Here is a 25,079-nt window from a genome sequence, read left to right as displayed (position 1 = left end):
ATGAAGATACAACAAAATGGTTCATTTTCTACTAACTTAGTAACCTTTAAAATGAAAACAATCTCAATACAATGAAATTCATTGATGTGCATGAGTTTTGCTGAGCCTACAATATTAAGCACACATTACATTTTTCCACACTCAAGTAAAACCACTGCACCAAGAATTACTCTATTTTACCCAGGCTATTGAAAAAAAATTTGAACTTCTCTCAATATTGTTATTCAAATACACACTGTATTACTAATAATTTATTTATCTTTATGTGCTACATCCTACTAAAAATAAGTTAAAACATAAAGGACATGAAAAGATCCTCAAAGCTTCATGATACTATGTCACATCATCTGAAATGCTAAGAATGATTACTCAAGTTTGTGGCTTTTACAGAAACACTTGAAATTCTGCAGAACATCACAGATGTTCAGAACAATTCTCCTCAGATTACCTGCATATACTTGGACTTTTTATTAATTTCAGCTGATTTCTACACGTGCAAAGACTGTGCAAGTCTTTTGAATGCCTTTTTTTCCTTTGGCTTTGTTATTGCAGCCTTCCATTCAAATTTAAGGGCTTTTAAAATTCCTTCTTGTAAGACTGTGGTGCCCTGGCTGGCAGCTAAACACCACACAGCTGCTCACTCACTCTCTGCTGCCGCAGCGGGATGTGGGATACAACAGGAAGAGCCAAAGGAAAGAACTCATGGGTCACATTTCAGCAACAAAGAGGAAGAAGAAGTAAAACAAATCAAGTGATGAGAAGGCAACCACTTCCCACCTCCTACAAGCAGCCCAGTACCCAGACAGTCTTTGAGCAGTGGGTATCTTCTCCAAAGCCCCTCCCTCAGTTTTCACTGCCAAGCACAACACATTATTTGTCACAGAATAAATATCTCGTTTGGGTCAGCTGTCCTGCTTTGTGCTCCTTCTCCACATTTTATGCACTCCCCCAGTGTGTGTAGGAGAAGAGTGAGAGAGAATGCCTTGAAACTGCACACACACTGTTCAGCAACAGCCAAAAGAGTGGTGTGTTATCAACAGTGTTTTGGTCACGAATCCAAAACAGTACTATAATGGCTTCTTTAAAATAAACCCTACCAGATCCAGTACAAAGATTTATATATGTCTGCAGAAATAAGAATCACAGAATAACTGCAGTAAAAGCCATATGAATATGAAGAGGAAAAATCCATCCTCAGTTAAAATAAATTTGTAACTGGTGTTATTTTAGATAGATACTCTTCAATACAATCCAGACTACTAATACAATATTCAGAATACAGAAATAAATATATTCTTATTTACAAACAATTCTGATATTGTGAATAATATAGATTTCTTTTTTCCTTGGAGATGATTTCTCCATCGACATTCAAAATATTTCTAACCATAAAGGTGAAAGAAGGGGGAAATGTAGTATTCATCCACAAGCAGGATAAATGATGATCATTGGATGCAATGAAGCAGCTAGCTAAACAGGAAGATCTCACATTATGCTTGAGCATATTTATAAAAAAGGCAGATCTGTATCCCCAGATGTGAATAAAACGTTTTAGAACAACAGTGTTTACAGGAAGAGATCTGAGGTCTATCAAGCATGAAATAGAGTCAAAATTCTTTTCATTAAGACCTTTATAATATGTTTTGTGTCAAGCAATTATGAATAAAAATCTTAAATTCTGCTTTCTTTATCATGCATTGTCCACATGCTTTGTAGTAAGAGAACAACCAAGTTGTCAAGAGCGGAAAGGAAGGTCTTGCACAAAGAGCTATACACACAGAACAAGAACACATTATTAGCTTCTCTTTTGGTGGGTTCCTCCCCCTGCAGCACTATGTGATGTTACAGTCATGCTGGCATGTAGACCTAACATAGCAGCAGGCTAAAAAGAATATTCTTGAAATCCCCACGCCCCTTGTTTTTTTTCACTAACTCTGAAGTAAATACACAACAAATAATGTTTGTAAATAACTCAAATTTATTCACAGTATTAATCAAAAGAGGCAGCTACCTTTGAAGGTGAAGTTCTGTAACAAAAATGAATAAATGCTTCACTGTAAGGATTGATCTACTATGGATGGCATAGCAGAGAAGAAAGGAGATTCTCCCTTATTTACAGACAACACTCCTCTAAAACAAGTTACTAGTAAAATAAAAGCATTTTTGGATTATAACCTACTGGGCAGGAACCAGTGGGGTGGGGCATTTTGGTTGCTTTTCTTTTGTTGTTTTGGATGTTGGTGGATTTTTCTGTTACTTGTTTGTTTGGTTTTTTTTAAATACAGCCCACAAAAATTATCAAGACATTATACTATCTGTTTTTAAAGAGAAATTAAGACTACTTTCAACTGCTTTCTAACACCACCAATAAAATATCTGAATGCCTTCTGAGGGTGAGAGCCAAATGCAATTTACTAGCGATACTACTTTCTGAGTAATAAATGTAGGATTACATCTCTAAGCACTTCATTTGCAAGTAAGACTCCAATTTGGCCAATAATGGCCATACACAACTTTTGCAAAACAAAATATTTTATTGATTGATAGGAAGGGTTGAGAGACTAGTTTTGAAGTTCCAACTTCTTAAGAGCTCTACACTAAATGAGAAAAATTTAAGAAGCTCCCAAAATACTACCATCAGTCATAAAAAAAAATTAGAAAATGGCAGGTCAGAGGACTATAGCTTTGATAGAGCAAAGTGCAAGCAATATGGCTACATAACAACACAGCTACACACATCTAAGAGCTCCAGAAAGCGATCCTCAAAGTTGAGGAAGTTACTGAAGGATCAAGCTATTTTGACTTGTGTATTTTCAATTCTATTTAAACCGAATTATTCAACTTCCTCGGAGACATACTTTTCTCTACAAATTTCATTTTCCTTTGTACAACACAATCAGGGCATAGGGATAGAGTTACATTAAATCATGTGACTAAATTAGATTACAAGCTGCCAAAAAAAGAAGGCTCCTTTCAAAAGCATCCAGCTTTCTTAACATTATCACATTTTATGAAACACAGTCTACTTACTTTACTGGTCATACTGCAAAATGTATTTCGTCTTCTATCTTTGCATTCTGCATTTGATTTATATGAAGAAAATGTGATTCTCTGTATTTAAGCAGTAACTGCATGATTAATGGCAACACATTTAAACTACTTTTTTTTTCTAAGGACACAAAAGACTCTTTGAAACAAGCGCTCCCAACATCTGGGGAATTTCTTTTTCAAAAGGAATGCATGAAACTGGTGCACTAAGTTCATGATTTGAGCAGCTGCACATGGAAGGCTGAAGCAATTACCTGTAACATCAGCTCACAGTCATCTCTTCCAACAAAAATCATTTCCCGTGGCAGCCTATGTCGGGTGCCTCCACTGCTCACCAAAAACCAGGATGTTAAGCTCATTTTCTGCTTAGCTGATAAATCCTTGGCAAAGCTACGTCATCCTGCAGTGAGAAAGAAAGAGAGACCGAGAAATTAATTTTAGTTATTTTTAGTTACAGTTTCTGCTCAGCAAAGACTGTGAGCAGAATACAAAAAGCTTCAGAAAATACAGCATTCTCAACAGCATGTACTGAATCCAGCAATCACAGGAAGCGAGAGGCTTGATTTGCATACTCTCAGGCTCTGCTTCATGCAACTAGGCAGATTTAATTGGTAACCTTCTACAAAAGGAACAAACAGCGAGCTAATGCCAAAGTTGTATGTCAAGTTGTCAGAAATCTTTTAGTATTTGACCACTGATTATCAAAGTAATTGCTACAATAACGCTTCACTATCACAACCAACAAACAGTATAGCAAACATTCACAAAATACAGAAAGTAACTTGCACGTGTGTCATTACCTTGTCCTGTGAAAAAGAACTACCTCATCTGATTTTAAGCTCAAATCCTCTGTACAGCACCAAATCAAAGGAGCTTTAAATTAATGGAACTTTTACTTCTTATTTAATCTCAGTTTTTCACAATAAAACATCTATTTTGGAAATTTAACAGTGCGCATTTAGCATTGCAAACAAAGCAGAGCAAAATGAACAAATTAGAAGTTTTCTGTAAGTATGAAATCCAAAAGAAGCATTCCTACAAAATTTTACCATTAATTATCAACAAAAAAGCCAACATATTCCATAAAACAAAAGAGAAAACCAATCGCTATTTAAAATGTCAGAAAAAATTATAAAATCTTTTACCGAAAACTTCTTCACACAATATGATTTACTTGAAACTGGACAAAAATATGATTAAATTTCTCTTCAGAGTAATTCAATTGCTAACAGCTGAAAAAGCTTTAAGAGTATTCCAAATTTCCCTTAAAGAAAATGCAAGCCAAAGCAATTACTTAATTCATTCATAACCACACTGTATTCATTGAAAGAGAAGCTAAAGAAAATCAAAAGCAACCAGCCAGCTTTTCTCTCAGTACCAAATAGCTGGCATTTCTCTTCTATTTATATGTCAATTAGTGAATTTCTGCAAGGTTAGCAAATGTACTGTAAGTAGACGAAAGTCTGTAGTGGACTTGAGCATACTCTTGAATAATACTAAGAATTCAGCGAGGTCCTCAAAATGAGGGCTAAAATGGAAACACTGAATGAAATGACAATGTAAGCATTATGCCATCAGAAAAACTACAATCAAGGAGATACCACAAATTAGTAAAATGTGTAAAGAAACTAAGTTTAAGTCAAAACAGCATGTGACATGACAAAGAAGATTTTTACAAAACAGTTAGTCAAAAGGTGGTAAAAAGTACCAGCAGAGCTGCCAATCCAGTTTAAAAAAAAATGGCATTCACATGGAAGAATTTAGAACGACTTAATATGCTAAAGAGTGACTGAATATAAAGTAAATATGCATTGCAACAGTATTCTATAGTAATACTTACAATAGATTTGTCTTTCCACAGCTGTATCACAACACATTCAAGTGCAACGCATGTCCACTTAATGTTATCTGACTCAACAGAAGTAATACAGCATCTCTAACATATTTTATTCCTAGAAACTAAAAAGATTAAAATTAAATCTACAATAAGAACTTGCTGAGATAAAATTTAAAGCGATGTAGTTACTAAATACATGTTTTAACAATTAAACTGTATTATTCAGCACATTTGAAGGAAATTAATATTTGTATTTTCAATTTAATCTAGTTTAAAATGACAAGATAAACTGGGTCAATCAAATGACATTTTGCAGTTCCCTTTAAGAGAGGAAAAGGAAGTATCACAAACAGCCAGCCTACATTCCAGTGTATAACAAGTAAATTAACTGGATGTTTGACAGCAAGCATGCTGTTCAGTATCAAAGCTCCTCATTATGTCTATATTTTACTACCTTCTAAAATTTCCCATCTGTTTATCCTAATTACATTTGCACCATTTGGCCTTCCTGCTCTAATTGGAAATTCATATGAAAAATCTCCAAGATTATACAGAAAAAAAATCGAAAATTGGAAAAATTTCTTAGTAAAAACTATGTTGTAGTTTACACAGGTAGACTGACTGTAAAAGAGGAAAACTATTTCTATTTATAAAACAGAGAAGTAGGTCAGCAAATAGAGCTAGGGAAAAATAAACCAACACTCCAAACTTCCTACAAATGATAAAGCCTAACAACAAACAGATTAAATTAAGCTTTGTGAAATATTTTTTAAAAAATGTATTATACAAAGCAATCACTGCCACACAGCTTGGCAGCACATTTGCAGTTAAAAGTCCATCACCAGTTCTATCAAACTTAATAATACTGTTCTTTTGAAACAGTCGCTGTCTCAACTGCAAGAAACCATCAACCTAGATACATATTTTATTTTAAAGTATTCTTTAGACTAAACCAATGCCTTTGATCAGAGTTATGCTGCAATCTGCATAGCAAAACTGGCTGAAAAAAGGATCCAGTCGCAACAGTTGCTTGATATCAGAACAACAGAAAAAAACGCATTAAAAATTTTATATGGACCTGCACACTTATTAGTCATATAGACAGCATGTGGACAATTACATTGCACCCCAAAAAGTTCATGGAAGCTTGCAATATTTTGAACAAACTGCTCTTGCAAGTACTCTGGCTGTAGTGTTCTGAACAATACAAGGATGAAAGACGCTTCACTGCCTAGGAGATACCAAATTAAATTACTATATGACAGATGCAAAATCATCACAAGTGGCTCTTTACAGAGTGTAAATTTAGGTCATGATAATTCTTGCAATGAAATGTTATGGATACCAAAAGGTTACACAGGTTTCACAAAGCAATTATTTTCTTTCATGAATGCTTATTATTAATCCTGTTACATGCACTGACACCACTTACAGCTCAGGAAGTGCATGCACTGTGCATTTTGAGGGGCTGGGAGGATGCTCTAGTGAGGTTTCACTGTCCTACCCAAAAACCTCTCATCCTTACCTAGCCTTTTTTTATGCATGACAGGATATTGTCCCAGATGGATCTGTCCTACTCCACTACAGACTACACTTTTCAGATGCAGTATTTACAAAAAATACTTCTACCCTAGAAAAAAAAGAATTTAAAATGTTTTATTGAAGTATTTGGTTCTATTAGTATTTCCTAAAATGGCAATATTGTGTTGTAGTCTTTAACCAAACTAGCAAATATTTCATCAAGACTTGATCATTCAAAGCTTCATTCCTGATGTCTGCAAGTCAGTGGCTGAGACATCTATGGCAGCTGCAAAATATTTCCTTGTCTGCAGAAGAAACAGCATTTTATGGTGAAGGACTACAATTTTCAAAAGACAGTAACCAGCATGTTGGAACTAATATGTGGGTAATAAGTCATTTGAAACAGATGCTGCAGTAACAGAGAAATTGGCTGCATCATCCCTGTAAATATACTTCACTCCTAAGAACTAAGATCCTGTATTATGCAGCCAAAAGATGGGTGTAACCAATTTCAAATGTCTAAATAGGAACTGCCAAGATTATTTTTCATACAGTCATGTTATTGCAAATAAAAATCCTTAATAATCTCAAATTTGAGCATTTTACATTCTATGTTTTTGTACTTGCCTGTAACTGAAAACAGCTCCAACTAAAGTTACTGAACACTAAGACAACAATCCAACAGAGAAACAAAAAGCCATGTTTAAAATTTAAATTAAACCTAATATATGTCTGAAATTCCAACATATAAGCACTGTAGTCCTCCACATTAAGACTGAAAATAGTGTAATTTTAATGGTATACAGTTATCCTCTTACTGTACAACAAATTCTACTTATGAATATTTTAAAACAACATTAAAAAAAGGTCTGTACCAAGCTGAGACACAGTACTGACAAAGTCATAAACCCTTTGTTTCCCATTATTTTCCCTTATAAGCTCCTGTTTCCAGCTGGTAAAGTATTTGCTAAAATTAAGTTTACCTTCTCATACAACTGCCTAGTAAATTTGGAGAAATTTCTGAAGAAATTACTGAAATATTTCTAAAACAATGTTAGAACAGAATATTCTATGTCATCTTTAAGAAAATATTAGCTGTACCTCATATATGCAAATTAGTATTGAAATGTGGCAGAAGGCCTGAGTATCAGTTTGTACCTTGTATTATTGCTCTTGTACAAATCCATTCAAATGGACAAAAACAAGCAAGTGGCTTTTGAAAACTTTGCTTGTGTATATTCATTCAACAAGGACAGAGATAAATTCTTTAAACACATCTGCCTACACAGAGGTAGTTATATAAATTTGTGGAGCATGCTGTTTTAGCATTATAGCGGCAGTCAGAACAAAAATAAGGCATCTTTTTCCCAGTACTTTCAACTCATCCTGTGTCGAAACAAACTGGAGGGGTAGAAGATAAAGGAGAGAACACCACCACACATGGACAAGACACTCGAACCAGACCTAGACAGATTTTGGAATCAGGACTCAAGAAAGGTAAATGTCAGAAGTAAACCATGACAGGTGGGAAATCAGAAATGGGAGCAGTGATAGGGCCCATAATGACTGCAGAAAACCTGAAGTTGAAGCTGGTAACCAAATCACTAAGAAATGCTGTCAGCAAACAACACTCACTGGAAAAGTGCCTCCCATGACTCCTTTATTGACTATTCAATGTAATAAAAAATACCAGTGCCAGCAGTTCTAATTTTGACTGAAATGGAGATATCTATGCCAAAGAAAGAAAAGACAAAACTGAAGGTAACTTCAACCCTGAGAACATTATTCTATCCCTATAATTTATATTAAATTGATCTATAAATATAATTGATTTAAACCTAGGAAGCTATAAGTACTAAACAGCACAGCAATATTGTCTACTCTACCAAACCCTCTGAAGTGGGGTAGTGTAACACACCAAGTGTTCTGTGGGCGATCATAATTAACCTACTTACATACATGCATTAGAAAATAACCTTTAACTACATCACCACATATTTTAATCAGGACTCTACCGTACTCAGGTTAAAACCAAGATCTTAACAGTCAGTTAATCAGTGTTCTTTTTCCTCTCCTCATCCTTTGATTAGCCTGTGCCTTATTTACTGCACATTACTAAAAACCTTTCCTGAATTATTAACTTCCTCCTGACTTCATCTGCCACGCTCAACACCACCACATGAGAAATTCATTAACACTTACGGTAAAACCTCCACAAGTAGTTGCAGACAGGGTTTCATGTAAATGGGGAACTTTTTTTAATGCTGAAATATCTTAGTCTTGAATATTTAAGTTCCAAACCATCAATATTTCATTTTAAAATAACTAATTTCATACAATATACTGGAATTCGAATGGTCTCGCTTATTTCTGTTACATCACTGAACACCTAATTCATTAGCAAAGTAAGCTTAAAACCACACATAGGGTGGCTAGAAAATTTAGACCACTTTTCCAAAGTAAAGGGAAGGGCTCATCTGCCATCATAGAACTATAAAAACAAGAAAATAAGTCATGCTCTAGGATGGCTTCTGAACATTTAGTCATGAAACTCATGAAACTATTCTTGGTGCTTTTGTAATTCTCTGCTGCCTTCACTGCTCATGTTGCTGGTATCCCAGGAAGGGAGACAGAGGGCTGCACAGACAACAGCCTCTTGACTGAAACGATTCTCACCAATTTCCAAGGGTCAGTACACCAAGGGGTTTTGTTAACGAAGAGTGTATCTTGTGCAGGAAAAAACCTCAACAAAAACAGCAAACCTAAACAAAAAAAAATTAGGAAAGTTGCAGGACTGAGGAACCTTCGATTGAGAGCTGGAATTCAATCTACAGAAGCCATATGTCATGCCACAGTACTGTGTAATATTGCTCCTCAAAACCTTTAACTAAATAAATACCCATCTAAATTTAAATGGCTTAGGCTAATGATCTATAAAAGTATTTTTTCAAGTATTTATGACCTTTTGTGCACTCAAGTGTACTTCACAAGTGTTGGCCATGAAGGTTAATCTAAATATTCTTTTAAAGGTTGTTAAAATAAAAGGCAAAGGAAGCATAAATAAGGTAATTTATGCTTAACGGTATTGAAATTCTTCAACAAAATGTGAAGATGAACTCACGTACTTAAGAAAAATGACCAAAAATTCCTAGATTTTTTGCAATTGAACAAATTAGTATTATTGTTTTCAAATATTTCACTGACTGGAAAATTCACCTGAACAGGTTGAATCCCTCTAGAAATATTCAAATGCTACATACAGCTCTGAACATGAAACTGTTGCCCTTCTCACTGATATAAAGAAATATTAATATTAGTTATAAAGTTCATTAAAAGTTTATTAAATTACTGGACAAGAGTGAAACTGGATGGAAAGCAAACAAATAGGTAAAGTGGAAGAAAACAGGTAACTCAAGTGAAATAAAAGGGACTCATCCATTCAATTTAACTTCCCTGCTCAAATGGGGAAGAGGAGTGTGCTTAGGATAACTGCACTTATCACTAAACCAAAACATCTCATAAAAAGATGTTGTCTTCTCTCCAAAAATGACTAAGATGTAACTGACAGGGCTTGGAATGATACCTTGAGTATTCTGCTTCTGGAGTATTTGACCTGCTCCACCTCAGCTCAAATGTCTGAATTTGACCACAATTTCTTGAAAAATAGATGAAAAAATCATAATGAAGCCTTACACTATGTCAAAAAGATGTCATTTCCAGTATGATCTGAAAGATGTAGCCATGACAAAATTTTACAGTACAAAAGAAGTACTGAGAGCAAAGAAACCTTCTTAATCACTAGTCTGCAATACATTCTCTTTTACCTTCTTTGCCCTCCATACTTTCAATCTTGTGGTTGATGTTCTTCTACAGAGAGCGGAGGAAGAAAGAAGGCAAAATAAAAATATGTAAATCTCCTTGAATCTTATGTCTGAAAAATCCCCAGATTTATAGACAGAGAACATCTACAACACCCACTATTATAAAAAAAGATTTTTCTAAAAGCTATATTAAACTTAAGAAGAAAAAAAATTAGATATAACTAAGAGATGAGAAACAAAACAAAAGAAGAATAAAAAAAAAAAAGCCAGAATCAGGACATCAAGTTCAGTCATGCCCCTCACTTCTTTAATTAGTACAATCTTACAGAGGTAGATATGCACATTACCTATACTGCCTACCATAAAAGACTAAAACAACCAGAGTTACAGAGTTGTACCAAATCTATAAAGCAGCAGCAGTGTGTTTCTCAGGCAGTTGGTGACTAGGAGAAAGGAAAAGGGGGCAGGGGAGAAGGGTGATATGGGGAAGGAGAGACAGGCAGCCACACCTTCAGCTTTACAGTGGTGCAACAGGAGGGGACAGGCTGGACCTAGCACAGATAGGCCGCAAACTCCTCAGCAGCATTTGAGGGAAGAAACTTCCTCATATTTTAATTAAAAAAAAAAAAAAAAAAGGTCTCCCAGCTGTGAATATCACTAAGCATAAAGAGAGATTTTCCTCCTGCATTCAAGGAGTTTGAGATCTCTACAGAAGGGACCCAGATGCTCTTCTTGCCCTACAGGTCACCCCTGCAGGAAAAAGGACAAGAAAGCTGCTCAGCAACAGAGGCTGTTGCCTCTGTCAGGCAGAAAATCTCTGCTGCAACATTGCTGCAACTCTGGGACTGCACAAATATCCTCTCCTCTGGTGCAGGTCAGAATTAGATCCATGTCTATTTTACCACTACAGGGATGGTTGTCAGAACAGCAATAAAAATAGACTTCTTTTTCTGCCAACAGTGCAGCTGCAGTCGAAGTTGCTTTGGGGTTTTGCTTTTGAGGGACAATGACTTAAAGATCTTATCCTACTCTCTTTTATATATAATAATGACTAAAAATAAAGAGTCCTGAGATCATGCCCTTTGCTATCGCACCAGTATCAACATAAAAATGCTGCAAAGGAATGTATGAAACATAAGGTTTACCCGATGGCTATCAGTCATTTGAGTGTCACAGTATGCAAAAAGATCTGGTCCAGTGACAATTACTTGCTGCTATTATTTCATGTGCGTATCATTGATACAGCCAGGAGCAACCAGAAGAATACCAAGGATTACAGAGCAGTGATAAAGCACTCTGGAACACAGCCAGTTTTCACATCAGTCTTCCCAGTTAAAGGGAAGGGTTGAAGGGGGCCAATTGAATGAGGAGAATCAATATATGGTTACAGGACTGTGCCACACACAGAGGTTTGGCGACTTAGACCATGGGGCTCACTTTTAAAAACCTGGTCTGCTGGGGCACTGCTGGGGTTTAACTATCAGAGAAGGGGAAGAGTATCTTTGGACACAGGTTTGCCAAGCTGGAGAAGAGGCCTTTGAACTACAGTTGCCAAGGAAGGCATCAGAGAGACATAGTAGGATGGCTCCTGTGACTGGAGTGTCAGAGTAGAAAGATACATGGTCTTTAGGAATGATAGCCATCCTGGGGATGGATGAGGAGCTTAAGGATCAGGATTAAAAGGAGGGCAGGAACAGGTCTATTATAGTGGGTTTTCTGCTTCACTCAAATTTCTTCACTGTAAGACTGAGCAGATAAGGCATCGTTGATAGACAGGAGTGTCCTCACATTCACAAATCCAGGTAATCATGGAGGACTTCAATCATTCCAGTACCTGTTGGAGGGAAAACACAGCAGGCTATAAGCAGTGCAGGAAGTTCCTGGAATGCACTGATCATAACTTCATTCTGCAAGTGCTAGAGGAGCCAACAAAGAGGGGCTGGAGGACCTTGTTCTCACCAGCAAGGAGAGGCTGGTGGGGAATATGAAGCTCAAGCCTTGGCTCCATGAAGGAGTTTGAGATCCTTAAGGCAGCAAGGAGGTCGGACAGAAAGGACAGTCCTCACTACTCTAAGGACTTCAGGAAAGCAGATTTAGGCCTCTTCAGGGATCTCCAGTCTCTTTCTTAGAGTAGGATATAGCCTTGAAGAAAAGAGGGGCTCAAGAAAGCTCATCAATATTCAAGGACCACATCTTCCAAGTTCAAAAGAGATGCATCCCAACAGAGAGGAAGTTGGACAGATTTGCCAGGAGACTTGCATAGATGAAAAGCAGCTTCTGGACAAACTGAAACTCACTCAAAAAAGAAGCCTACAGAGGACGGAAGAAAGGATAAATAGCTTGGCAGAAATAGTGTATGAACAGCCATGGATCAGGCGAGGAAAGCTAGTGCCCTAATAGAATAATCTGGCCAGTGATGCCAAGCCCAACAAGAAGAGTTTCTTTGGATATGTCTAGAAAGAAGAAATACTAGAGAAAATGTAGTATTTTCTCTCTTCAGAAGGAGAAGATCGATCTAGCTACCTGGGATATGGAGAAAGCTGAGGCACTCAACCACTTTTTTACCCTGCTCTTCACCAGCAAAAGCTCCAGCCACACTACCCAAGTCACAGAAGGCAGGGACTGGGAGAATGAAAAACCATATACTGTAAGAAATCAGGAAAGAGAGATCCTAAACAACTTGAAGAGACCACCTTTAGGTCCTATCCTAAAGAACCTGAAGGTGCACAAGTCCATTGAATCTGATGAGAGACATGCAGGTCCAGAGGGAACCTGGCAGGTGAAGTGGCTAAGTCACTATCCTCAAAAGAAAAATAAATTGTGAAGCTATTAAGGAGGAAAAGAAACAACATATCAAAATACCTAGTAGAAGCTAAGAGACCAAATGGTATTAAGAACAGCAGACTGAAACAAACTTGACACCAACTTGACAAAAAAACAAAATACTGAGTTATCTTTACAGAGAATACTGGCAAACAAGCAAATCCTTAGCCTGATTAGAAAACTTTGCTTAGGACTGGTATTGTACATGAATACAGTCTTACACAACAATCATAAGCCTTTTTATACATATATCTTTCTTATAGTAACGAGAAGTACCTGAAGACTGAATTTTTCCCTTTAAGTTATCCTATCTAAACATTAAAACCTACTTTGTTATTGGCCACTAGGATAAAGCCGTTAAGACTTGAAAGAATTATCCTGTTTTATTCCTTGATACCAGACAATAATGACATTTTGCATTTATTAAAGAAATTGCTCATTTTGCATTCCTAATCTTTACAACCATTAACAAGAAATAATTTCTTGTGAATGTATTTCTCTGCAGCCTCCCCACACTGAACAGCAATACTTTCCAAAAGTTTCTTTGAATAAACAGTTAAAATGAAGGCTAATAACTGCTTATAAGTGTAGCTTTATTTATGTTCAAACGATTGAAAGTTCACTTTTTGTCCATCACTCTCATTCAGATTAAGGAATTGCATAAAAGAAATTTTAAAAATTCCCTATTTCTTATGGTCAAAAGAAGTCATCTCTGGAGAAATTAGCATGCCAAACATGCTAATAAAACAGTACATCTGATAAGTAGCCTCTAGAAACTATTGTGGCAAGCCAGCCAAAAAATCATAACCGAATCATCTTTGAGAAAAAGCTCCCTGTGATGAAAACTATAGAAATCCTTCATTTCCCTCTACTCCATATCACACTACACTATTGCTAAGATTACCAAACAGAAAAATAAATAAATAAACAAATGCAAATCAGGCATGGCACTCGGGCAGAATGCAATCTTAGAAGATGCAGTCAAATCCCCTTCTTCCTCTTTCTATTCAGAGTGCCTTCACCATGGCATATATCAAGTGAGTTTTGTAGGCTGTGTGTGATGAGGTGGTTTTATTTGCACTGGCCAAGTACTGACCACAGCCCTGAGCACTACTGAAAAATTTTGCAAATAAATATTTTGCAAATAAAACTGGATCTCTAAACCTCCCAGGGGTGGTGATTTCACTTTCCCCAAAATTGTGAAATATATGGAGTAGCTAGTGACTCAAGATACTTAGCAAGATTAAATTACATTCAAGGCAATGCAGATTTTTTCTTACTTCATACTAGGAATGATTTATTTTGTGGGTAAGAAGATAAGTTTACTTTCCAAAAAAAAGCAAGTATTGAGGTAGTTTTAATATCTACCTTTCTCCTTTCAATTTCACTTACTTCTTGACACAATGTGTAAGTACACAGAACATGAAAGTGGAAGTGATGGAGGACAGTTCTTGATATCAAAGTTACCAATCTCCATATCCACTCATAACAATACAGATACATAATTCAAAAAGGTATTCAATTATTATTCTTTTCTACACCTGCACTATAACATGAAAAACATTTATTGTGTTCCACACAAAATATTTGAAACATTCTATCCTCTCACTTATGGAATGCTTTGGAGCTTTTCACAATTACCCTTGACAGCCAAGTCCACAGATGTATTTTTCTTGGAAATACACTGAGTTGTTTGTTCCAAGATCAGTAACACAATCCCTACATTAAAAAAAAAAAAAAAAAAAAAAGTTGGATGAACTTATTTTACAAAGCAAGCAAAAGCTCAAACTTTAGCCTAAAGTTGCAAGAGATGTTTGCTCTAGGCAATTTTCACTGTCTGAAGAGAGGCAGTGTGTGTGTGCATGCACAAAGCATAAAAATAATTCTGTGCCATAAATATGTTGAGCTACATGGGTACTCTGTGAAGTAATTAACATCAGGACAAGCTTAAAATCAAAATTATTTAAAACTTAGCATGGTAGCTCTGATGTAAAGAGATCAGGGGTATTTTTTCAGCATTTTTCAACATTAGACTTCATTTTTAGATCTTTTCCTGATGGGAAGTCCTCTTCCTGGAGATTCATATAAAAACTGAGTAGAACAAGGCTTAAAATTAAAAGTCTTATATTTCAATTATTTGTTTGGTTCTTTAACCAGAAGTCAAATAGTTCAAAAGAAATCTAATCTTGCAGTTTGGAACATGGCATTTCTTTAATGTTTGTGTCCTCCTATCTCTCTCCTTCCCATGAAATGAAACTGAAAGGTACCAAATATAATAAATGCTTTCTCAATATATGATCATATAAAAACAGCTGTCAAAAATGACAATATTAGAAATTCAGCAAGACAGAAAGCAGGGTAAGACACATGCACAAATGCTAAGAATACCTGTAGTTTTAATGATCCATTCTACTTATTGCAAAGATTTTAAAATGTACATGGCTTCCCCAAGAGAAGCTATTCCACATCTGCTTGTGGTGCCTACTCACTCCTTTCCTGTGTGTAGCCAACAGGAATGTAGCTACTAACATGGTAAGTCTTAATTCTATTTCTTCTATTATCTCTTATTTACTAAATATTATTAAACAGTTAAAAGTGAATTATCACAATAAACTTTCAGAATTAACACACAGAGTGCATACAGAGCTCAGTATTTTTATGCAAGAACTTGTTTGAGCAGGTAGATTACAACCCCTCAACTAAATCACAATCAGAAGTCCTCACTGTTAAGTAAGCAGACTATTTTCATGTGGACTTTATAAGCCAGTTTAGCAATGACTGGGGATTTAAACTTGATTCAGTACACTAGTATATATTTTGCAAAATGCTACAACAAAAATTTGATTAATTTCAGAATACTTGGAGACCACTGGAAAATGCTTTTATTAGTATCATACTAAAAATATTTTTAAAGGCTATTAAATGAATGCATGTCTTTCAATGGACAGAAATCTGAAGGAATCTATGGGAGGAAATCTGTATAGATTTTCCATTTTAACTTCAATAACTTTTCACCTTAAAAAAAAAAAAAAAAAAAAAAGGAATAAATGTGAAAGGGAAGGCTAAATGGGAAGAACTCCAAACGACATATTTCTCCAAGCAACAAACCAAACAAGAGGAAGTGGTTCTGTAACCCCATCCACGAAAAGGGATCAAGTCATGCTTTTTGTTTGCACTTTAGTGAATAAGTTTGAAGGCTTAGACTTTGATTAGTTTAAGAACTACACACACTTACATGGAAGTTACTCATTTTATGTCTCCAACAAAAGGATTATACTTCAAATTCTGTTAAGCTCAGCTGCTGTGTTAAGCAACACTGACCATGCTGCTGCAGTAGAGAATTAATCTTCTGATTAACCAAAAATATTTTACAACGTTTTAAGATGGAACTAAATATGGCCAAGAGCATAAGAAGTTGATTAAGACAGATCGTTATGAGTTCCATTGTTAAAGGCTTTCCAGGCAATCTGTTCCAGTCTGAGGTGCCTACACAGTGAAGAAGTTCTTCGTCACAGGTGGAAGTTCCTGCGCATCAGGGGTTTTTAAAAATGTTTTCTCCTTCTACTACACAGTTTGCAATTAAAACTCTTACTGAAACCATTTCTTACTGAAACAATTTTTAGTTAACTGAGGAAGTAAGGCTTAAGCAAACAGTTTGTTTCCACCAATCATTCCTCCCAACAGCAAGCTTTAGGGAGCTGGAAATTTCAGAGTTACAAAGTTTCAAGAAATTGGAGAGCCAAGCAGAACAACTTCAAAAGAACAAGTCAGTTTTCCCACTAGAAACACTGTGCTACACGTTCAACAATTCCCAGCTCCTTACAGCCTGCTGGCTGACCTGCACTCACGTGGCTTCTTCGTGCTCTCACTGCCTTTGAAGGGCATTTGCCACTCAAGTTATTTTCCCCACAGAACATTGTGGGGAACAGAACAAATTATTTCCCCCACACAACAAGAGTGAGCTCATGTGCATGTTGAGATTCAGTGCAGGTTGGGATACAGGACACATCCCTAAGAAACCAGACATTATTTGTTCTCTTGCATATGTTTTTCTATTTTATCCTAACAGGATTGCTTTACTTCAAATCAAAGGCAAAGCATTTTCCCAATGATGCCAGAATTTCAGAAGTGTGTCTTCTTTTCCCTTTAGCCTAGACTTCACAAGCCATGCAGTATTGCCTGCTAGAGGAAGGGAGAGAAAAAAATACAAACATTCCCTGTACTTGATCCCCAACATGAGCAGGTTAAGGTCCACCCTATCCAGGCCACAAACATTTTTAACAAAATGAGTGCATTATCATCGCATTGCAAGATAAAGACACAAGCACCATTAATCCATTTAATCCATTATGGAATGGATTAAAGAGATGTTTCATTAATAATGGTCCAATTGTGTCCATCAATACATCCACAGAAGTTGAACTATACAGTTAGGAAACAGCTGGTCTAGAATATATCAGTAACTAACAACTTGCAATCTTTTGCAGACAGAAAGGCAGCTGAAAAAATAAAAGAATACTGAATAATTATGACAAAACAGTTAGTCTTTATTATCTGTATTTTTATTCTAAGTAGCTAAAAAACCCTCTATGAGCAACAGAGCTCCAAAGACTGATTTTTATTCAAAACTTATCCTCAAATTCAAAGTGCTTTTCAGATATTTTTGCAGATTTGGTTAGAGAGAAAGAAAACACATTTTCAGATTCTGCACAGCTTTTAATATTTGGTAAAATTCCAGTGTATGCAGAATTTATGAGAGGGAAGCAGCCTGTGCCTAAGTTTTACTAGCTGAAATGGGGAAGATAGCTTAATTAAATTCAAAGACACAAATATACGGACAGTATGGGATGTGAAATTTAGAGTGGCACGTCTTCCTTATTAGCAGCTCCTACATACACATCTGTATTGCAGCTAATCTCAAGGAGCCTACTTTGTGTGAAGTACTTTGTGTTCCCTGTATCTGCCATGGAATAGGAGTTACTATGCAAAATTCATATATACTATCTAACTAATATATACTGACAACACTAATACACAGATTAAGAAACCCTGTCATAAGTTGCTTGCCTGTCCATAACTTCACAGCATTAGTTTATTTCCAACCCTAGTTGAAAGAGTCAGTGGACAGGCAAAGGGGCAGATTTAAGCCTCACCAAATAAATGCTGAAGTGAAGAAGCTGCAGTTCCCCATTAGCTGAAGCCATTTCCCTGCTGTCAGGATCCCAACCCTCTTGGCCTGCCCCAACCACAAAGTCAGGACTTCTCCCTTTGCCGCAGCTGAAGGCCACATGTGCCTGTGCAGCTGAGCTGGGCTATTGCAATGTTCAGCTTGCCACAGAATCACTCCTGTGCTCTTCTCCGCTCCCATAAACAAACGAATGGTGCCCAGAAGCTACACACCAGGGCAGGACCAAGGCAAAAGGGGTGAGGCTGTGCAGGTGAGAACAGCAGAAAAGGGGAGAACAGGGCAGGTCCAGGACAGGCAGTAAGCTCCGTTTAGGCCACTAGGAGAACACAAGGCAATTACATCAGATCCCCCTAAGCCTCACAGGACTTCTTACATTTAAAAACAAATCTATAGGAACTGTAAGGACTATTAATACAGAATCACAGAATGGCTTGGGTTACAAGGGACCTCAAAGATCATCAAGTTCCAATCTCCCTGCCATGGGCAGGGGCACATTTCACTCACCAGGTTGCTCAGGGCCCCATGTCGCCTTGAACACCTGCAGGGATGGGACATCAACCACTTCCCTGGGCAACCTGTTCCAGTGCTTCACCATAATTTCTATTCAAATATAAAGTAGGTTTTCGTATTTCTCCATTACAGATTAAAACTATATACTTTGTAAAATGTTTCAGTGCGTAATTTTATTCTTTTTTCACTTGCTCAACCATGTCTTATAACACACCGAATGATCAAATCTTTAGTCTCCCATCTCATGATGCACTAAATCAGTTGGTCTTCTAAATCTGTTTTAGATCAGTCACCCCTAATGTGAATAAGTGCCATGAATAGAAAGGAAGAATTCCTATGGAAATAACTATATAAACAAAACAATACATGGACATTATTGAATAAATTTTTTTGAAGATCAATGGCATTGTCCCTCAAAAACCAGAACAGATAAAAATAGCAAGGCTTAATGCTTTTCTTGGTTTTGGAATGAAATTGCACAAAGGGAAAGTCTCACAAAATCCAAGAACTCAAGGATCTTGACCTCTTTAAACTAGTGTTGCCCCACTGTGATGTTTGAATTAATTTCATTAACCATGCAAAAAATAGTAGTATGTTTGATAATATTCATACTTTTTAGAGAAATTAAAGGGTTCCATTTGCCTCAACTGGACAACGAATAACTCATGACTTCCTAGGTCATTCTTACACCTTGATGGTTCAGCCTTTATTTTTATTGCCACATTTCAAAAGACTTTACTATAGGCTATAGTCTGTCCAGAAAATATCCAAAGGAATTCATCTTGTTAGACATTTAAGTAAATACCCAGCCATATTAGCCAAATCAACTGAAAATGGTTATTGTGGGGGATACATGAATGAGGTAAGTAAAATTTAAGACCAAAAGCAACATCAGAAACTCTGTCAAAAAAATTCTCACTTCTTAAAAAACTAGAACTCAAGCCCTGATGAATTAAAAACAAAAACCAAAAAAACCCAAACTTTTAAAACATTTCAACTACATGCAGGTATTGAATGGTGATTGAAAGGTTGCCTTAGTTCCTTGTTCTGCTACAGTGACCTCCTCAAAGCGTGTAACCAGGCAGCACTTTGAAACAAGCCCTGTACAATGACAATCCTCCAAAGTTCAATACAAACCAGACTCTGGAGTGTAAGTCTGCTCTAAGGGGGAAGGTGGCTGTTGCTATTTGCAGCTTCAACAAGGCAACACCTAACACATTTAACTTTGACAGCTGAAGTTGCCAATAAAGTGTGCTAAAGAAAATGCAATCAGGCCACAAAAATGAAGAAAAGCAAAATGTGTTTGTTTAAGGGATGGTAGGAAAATTACACATCCAGTGTGCAAGACAATTATGTGTTATTTAGAAGCTTCAAATACTAGAGAAAGTAGTATTTATTTCCAGGAAATGGAAAAAAAATGGTTAAGAAAAGATTGGAAGAAAATATATAAGAAAATATTGGAAGTAATAAACTTCCTACAGTAAGCTAAACAATATAATGCAATTGCATATATTATTGCATACTATTATAGATAAGAATTATATTGGGCTTTGTATTGCTGTGTAATAACAGATCCTGCCATACAGAGATGTAATCTGCAGCACCTGAAGATCCACTGACTGCACTAAGACCTGGGGCAAACAGAAACTTACCCGTGCTCAAGGAAGCCAAAAATGAAATTTGGAATGAGTAAAAGAGCCAACAAAACAAACAGGGTATAAAGATTCAGCACAAAGTGGCAAACTATGATTACAGATACAATGATACATTTTCTGCAATGGCTACCTTATTTCAAATATTGTTACTGTCAAACTTAAAACAGAATTTTAAAAAGTTTGTGACACAACTGGGCCTTCAAGTGATTGACTCAATTTATGTCCAATCTTAAGTTCAACGTGACTTTTTTTGTGTGAATGTAATTTTCCATTGCTTATTCTTGGTGTTTTTTTTTTCTATTTTTGTTTCGGTTTTGGGTAGTGTTCTTCTTTCAAATACTTATTCTTTTTCATAATACTCTTACTGACTATAACCAAGCATTCCTTTTCACTAATTCCAGTTCTGTGCCAGCAACATTATCTTTCTTACTGTTCCCCAGCTAGGACAAAAACTGAAGAGAACAAAGCCACACAGTACTATCTACAGAAGAATTAAAAAAAAAAACAGTACTATCTACAGAAGAAGAAGAGAAAAAAAGTATGTTCATCAAAAGCCTCATTGCAGCTCCCCATAAAACAACAGGAGACAATTCTCTCTATCAGGAATCTGTTTTAAGATTAAAAACCTTCATATGCTTCCAATCTTCATTTCAGACCTTGATGAGTTCATGCCTCTTTCTGATATGCTACATAATATGTATCTGTGGGACTGATAGCAGGCATGCAATTGCACCTCTCAGAAGAGAACTCAGCCACAAATAGTTAGGCATGGGATTCCTTGCAATATATTAGGACTGGAGCTTGTCTAAAAGAGATCACAAGGTGAATTTAAAAGCTGATTAATTAAGATTTGATTCGTTAAAAATATGCTATGGAATTTGTCATCAAAATGCTAAGAGTTGAAACTAAAACCACTTATCTAAACAAACAGGCAGGAATTATGGCATACTTAGAGCTAATTAATTTCACTAAGGCTGTTCAAGATTCAAGTCTACAATGACTTCAAAATAAAGGCTCTACCCAATTATCACCAATCTGGCCCAATAAAATAATCAGCATGATGTTTAAATGACTATGAGAGCATGATGAGTGAGTAACACTTAGAAGAAAAATAGGTTTTGAAAAAGACCTTTTATTATGTTTATCAACAAGAACTGTAAAAGTAAAACAAACACAAAATGATCACCAAGACAAATATTAGCTGTAACATGAAAAGAATATATACAGGTTCCATAATTCTTATGTGAACAAGTTGCTATCATTCTTCAAACTCTTTGCTAATGCAAGAGCTAAACAACAAGTTCTGGGTTCCCAGTGGCTCCTTACAGGCTTCCTGACTAATTTCTCCTTAAAATTAAAAAAAATATTTATAATAGCCAGTGTCACAAGAAGGGTTTCACCCTCATTTTACCTGACTATCCCCTCTGGAAATCAAGTACAATAAAAAGAAAACATGACCACTTAAAGAAAGAGGAGATGAATGACCAGAAGAGTAATCATCATTAATCTCACAAAACGGGGACATTTTTTTTTTGCCATAAAAAAAAAGTAGAAAACTAAGATTTTAGTTATTTAATTAAGCTGATATATTGCTGAACATGAATAAAAAATTAGGTCATTTTTACTGAATTGCCTTTTCAAGACTCAGTTGTGGAATTGAAGACCAAGTGGAAGGAACAATCCTGAACAGAAACTATAACTGACTCAAAAGTTGGAAGCAGAAAATAGATGGGAGGTTAGCAGAGCCTCAGCAGAATGCAAGAAATATTGCTTGCAGCCTTTTCAATTCTCGCTTGGCACCAGGTTATACCTATTATTGGATAAAAGAAAATGGGTATAAGTCAGAACAAAGGCAGCCATTCATATGAAGGTTCCAAAGGAAAAAAAAAAGAAACAAAACTACAATAAAACGTTAAGTGTTTTTGGTTTGGTAAATTAAATGATGATGTTAAGTAGAATAATTCCTGACATCAAGATTCCTGTGATAATCCAGTTCCATAGGACTAAATAATCACCTAGGTCACTGCGTAGAGAGGAGAGAAGGTAGGATTAATGCAAGCCTGAAGTATGTTCATGAGAAAAATGAAAAGGTATCACAATGCTCTAACTTCCTGCATTTTTCTTCCTAATTCTGAAGTGCAATCCACTTCGAGAAGACAAATAAGACAAAATTGCAAAGGCTTTGGTTTTGAACACAGAATAGAATGCATATTTAGATGGGCAAATATTTGCAAATGAATAGAAAGATCATCAACAAAATTATTTGGGCTTGTAATTTTGAGGGAAAAGTTGCAAGTACATCTGATTAAATGCACTGAGTGTATTACTACTTTCAGACCATAATGAGTTGCTAATGGATTGATTACAAGTTTTTCCTACACCACAGCTGAAGACTAACTAAATACCCCACGCACAAAGAAACATCTTGGAAATGCCAGGGAGTGGCACCACTTCTGTTATTATGTCTCTGAAAAGCTCAATAATTGCAGCTCTTCCTGGAAAGAAACAAAATGAGCAGAACCAGAATTTTATTTGGAATGAAGTACAAAATGAGACCTGGAAAATGCACCACACAGACTTCAGAAGACTCAGCTATTTGTCAAGGACAATACCTTTTTAAGTTTCACCGACTAGATCACAATATAAAACATTCTAGTTCAAAAGAATGTAGACATAAGACCCTATTACAAGAACACCAAATCTTGCAATAAAAGCAGCAAAAGCAACCAAAGGAGCATGACAGTAAGAGGCTGCAGTTGCTGGATCTGAATCTGCCCAACAGACCCACAAGTGGATGATGCCAAAGCTCTGAACAGCACCTAGCTAAGGAAAAGCCTATTTTTTCAGTCACAGTTTCTCAGAGGAGAATAAGAGAAGGAGAAACAAAGATGGGCTTTGCTGGGCTCACATGAAAAATGTATCATATTCTATTCAAGGAATAAAAAGAAAAATGATGTTTTAATCTTTGTTTTGAATTTTAAAACCCACCCTTTCTCTAAAACCCTACCTACTAGCACCTTCCTACGATTCACAAAACCCGCTTCTGTGAAAAAAAAGTGTTTCCTTACTTCAAAACTAGCAAATAGGAGAGACAAAACTATGAAAATACTTGAAAATTTACATGCTTAAATCCCATAAAGGAGAAGATACCAACATTAGCCTGGAACAAAAATCCTGCTTATCCTAGTACAAAGGCCACAATGCTTAACAGAACTACTCATCCTCCCTAACATTTACTTTCCAGAGAAACTTTCTTTCCTCCAGCAATAGTTTCTGAATGTTTAGTCTGTGGTTGTGGACATTTTACATATCAAGGACCTCAAATAAAGACTAACAGAAGAAACCCATTATCTTAATTTTTTGTTTTCTTGGATTAAGACATAACCCACCTCCTGCCTGACCGCAGTAGCCTGCAGTGGTGCGGGGGACAGCCATATACGACAGTAAAGTAGATAAAATGTATCTTTGTATCCAGTGCTACTGGAAAAATGAGTATTCCCCTCTTCCTGGCTTAACACTGCTGACCCCATTCTGTGTACTTGCTCTGGCACTCATCGGGCCACACAATAAGATAATTCAATTTGCTAATCCAAGGGAGGAAGGGCAAAAAAAAAAACCTCAAAACAAAAAGAAAAGAAATAGTGTTCTCCTGGGTTAATGGAGTGAATTAACTTCTCATGAACTTTGTAAACTACCAGAATCACTGCAACAAAGTGGTGCAGCCATGGTGTACCAAACCCAAAGAGAAGGGGGTAACTGGGAATCTCCATGCAGACCCATTAAGATAGAAGAACAACTAGTCAGCCTCCTCAATATCCACTCCACTCCCTTACTTCTCCTGCACAATCGAAATGCTGGCAGGACTCTTCAATTTCATTGATGTAGCACTGAGTACACTCCTAAACACAGGTCTCCCTACCTGAAACCTAATTATGTCAGCAACCTACTGAAGTATAATTGTGGCTTTTATTTGAAACCTCTAGAAAAAGCTGGTTTTGACATATTATAAAAACTTATATATACTAATTAAAGATATAAGGGTTTTTTGAAGGTCAAACACAATTTTAACTAAAAAGATCACTCTACCCACAAATGCATTTGTAGAATAAAAACAGCCTCCCAGCTATTTGGTGGTAGAGTCAGAGAAACTAAACTACAAGACAGAAGTAGGCATTTGCAATTTATTTTAGTATTTTTTAATAGTTTATGAATGTATAAATGTACAACAGACATGCATGAAGTTGTTTAAACAATTTTCTTCCCATCCTTATTTGCATGCATTCTGTTACAGTTTAAGTCACCTAATCACATACCACTTTTCTCCACGACACCTGCCCCATTCAATACCTTAGCCAGACTGTGATCCAGAAAAACATTAGCACTGAGCACTAAAGGAAGCTGCTCTCAGTAGACCAGTGCCTCTAAAATGCATGGATGCACGCAGCGATCAATACTAGAATGGAAGGAAAGCATTACAAACCTAACAGACAATGAAAGGCCCCCACAGGCTCAGTAAGTGCAGTGAAGACATGCACCTTAGAGGAGATACACACATCTAACCCCAGTTCCCAGCTAGCAGATTTGAAGCTCCATCCCTCAGTCACAAACAACTTCCTTTTCTCAAATTGCAGTCTCTTGGTCACAACACAGTCAATTTTTACTACAGTATGCATTTC

The 25,079-nt window shown here is 36.3% G+C and overlaps 1 protein-coding gene across 23 annotated transcripts in view; it reads right to left on the bottom strand.

Annotated features, from left to right (window-relative positions):
* The window catches only part of CEP170 (centrosomal protein 170), a 92,942-nt gene that overhangs the window by 65,318 nt on the left and 2,545 nt on the right, over positions 1–25,079 (bottom strand). For 15 of the 23 annotated variants that reach the window (XM_072927243.1, XM_072927255.1, XM_072927247.1 and 12 more), the window contains exons 2-3: positions 4,889–5,007; positions 3,303–3,448 (exon numbers count right to left, since the gene is read on the bottom strand). In XM_072927243.1, the coding sequence (XP_072783344.1) occupies positions 3,303–3,407 (105 nt within the window). In that variant the 5' untranslated portion in view covers positions 3,408–3,448; positions 4,889–5,007. Of the gene's footprint in view, positions 1–3,302; positions 3,449–4,888; positions 5,008–6,410; positions 6,516–25,079 lie in introns of all 23 variants that reach the window. The other 8 variants (XM_072927246.1, XM_072927251.1, XM_072927253.1 and 5 more) reach the window with 3 other exon arrangements.

This window comes from Taeniopygia guttata, chromosome 3 (assembly GCF_048771995.1).
Source record: "Taeniopygia guttata chromosome 3, bTaeGut7.mat, whole genome shotgun sequence".
Taxonomy (NCBI): domain Eukaryota; kingdom Metazoa; phylum Chordata; class Aves; order Passeriformes; family Estrildidae; genus Taeniopygia; species Taeniopygia guttata.
Note: the sequence above shows the minus strand (reverse complement) of the source record. Positions and strands in the feature narration are given on the sequence as shown.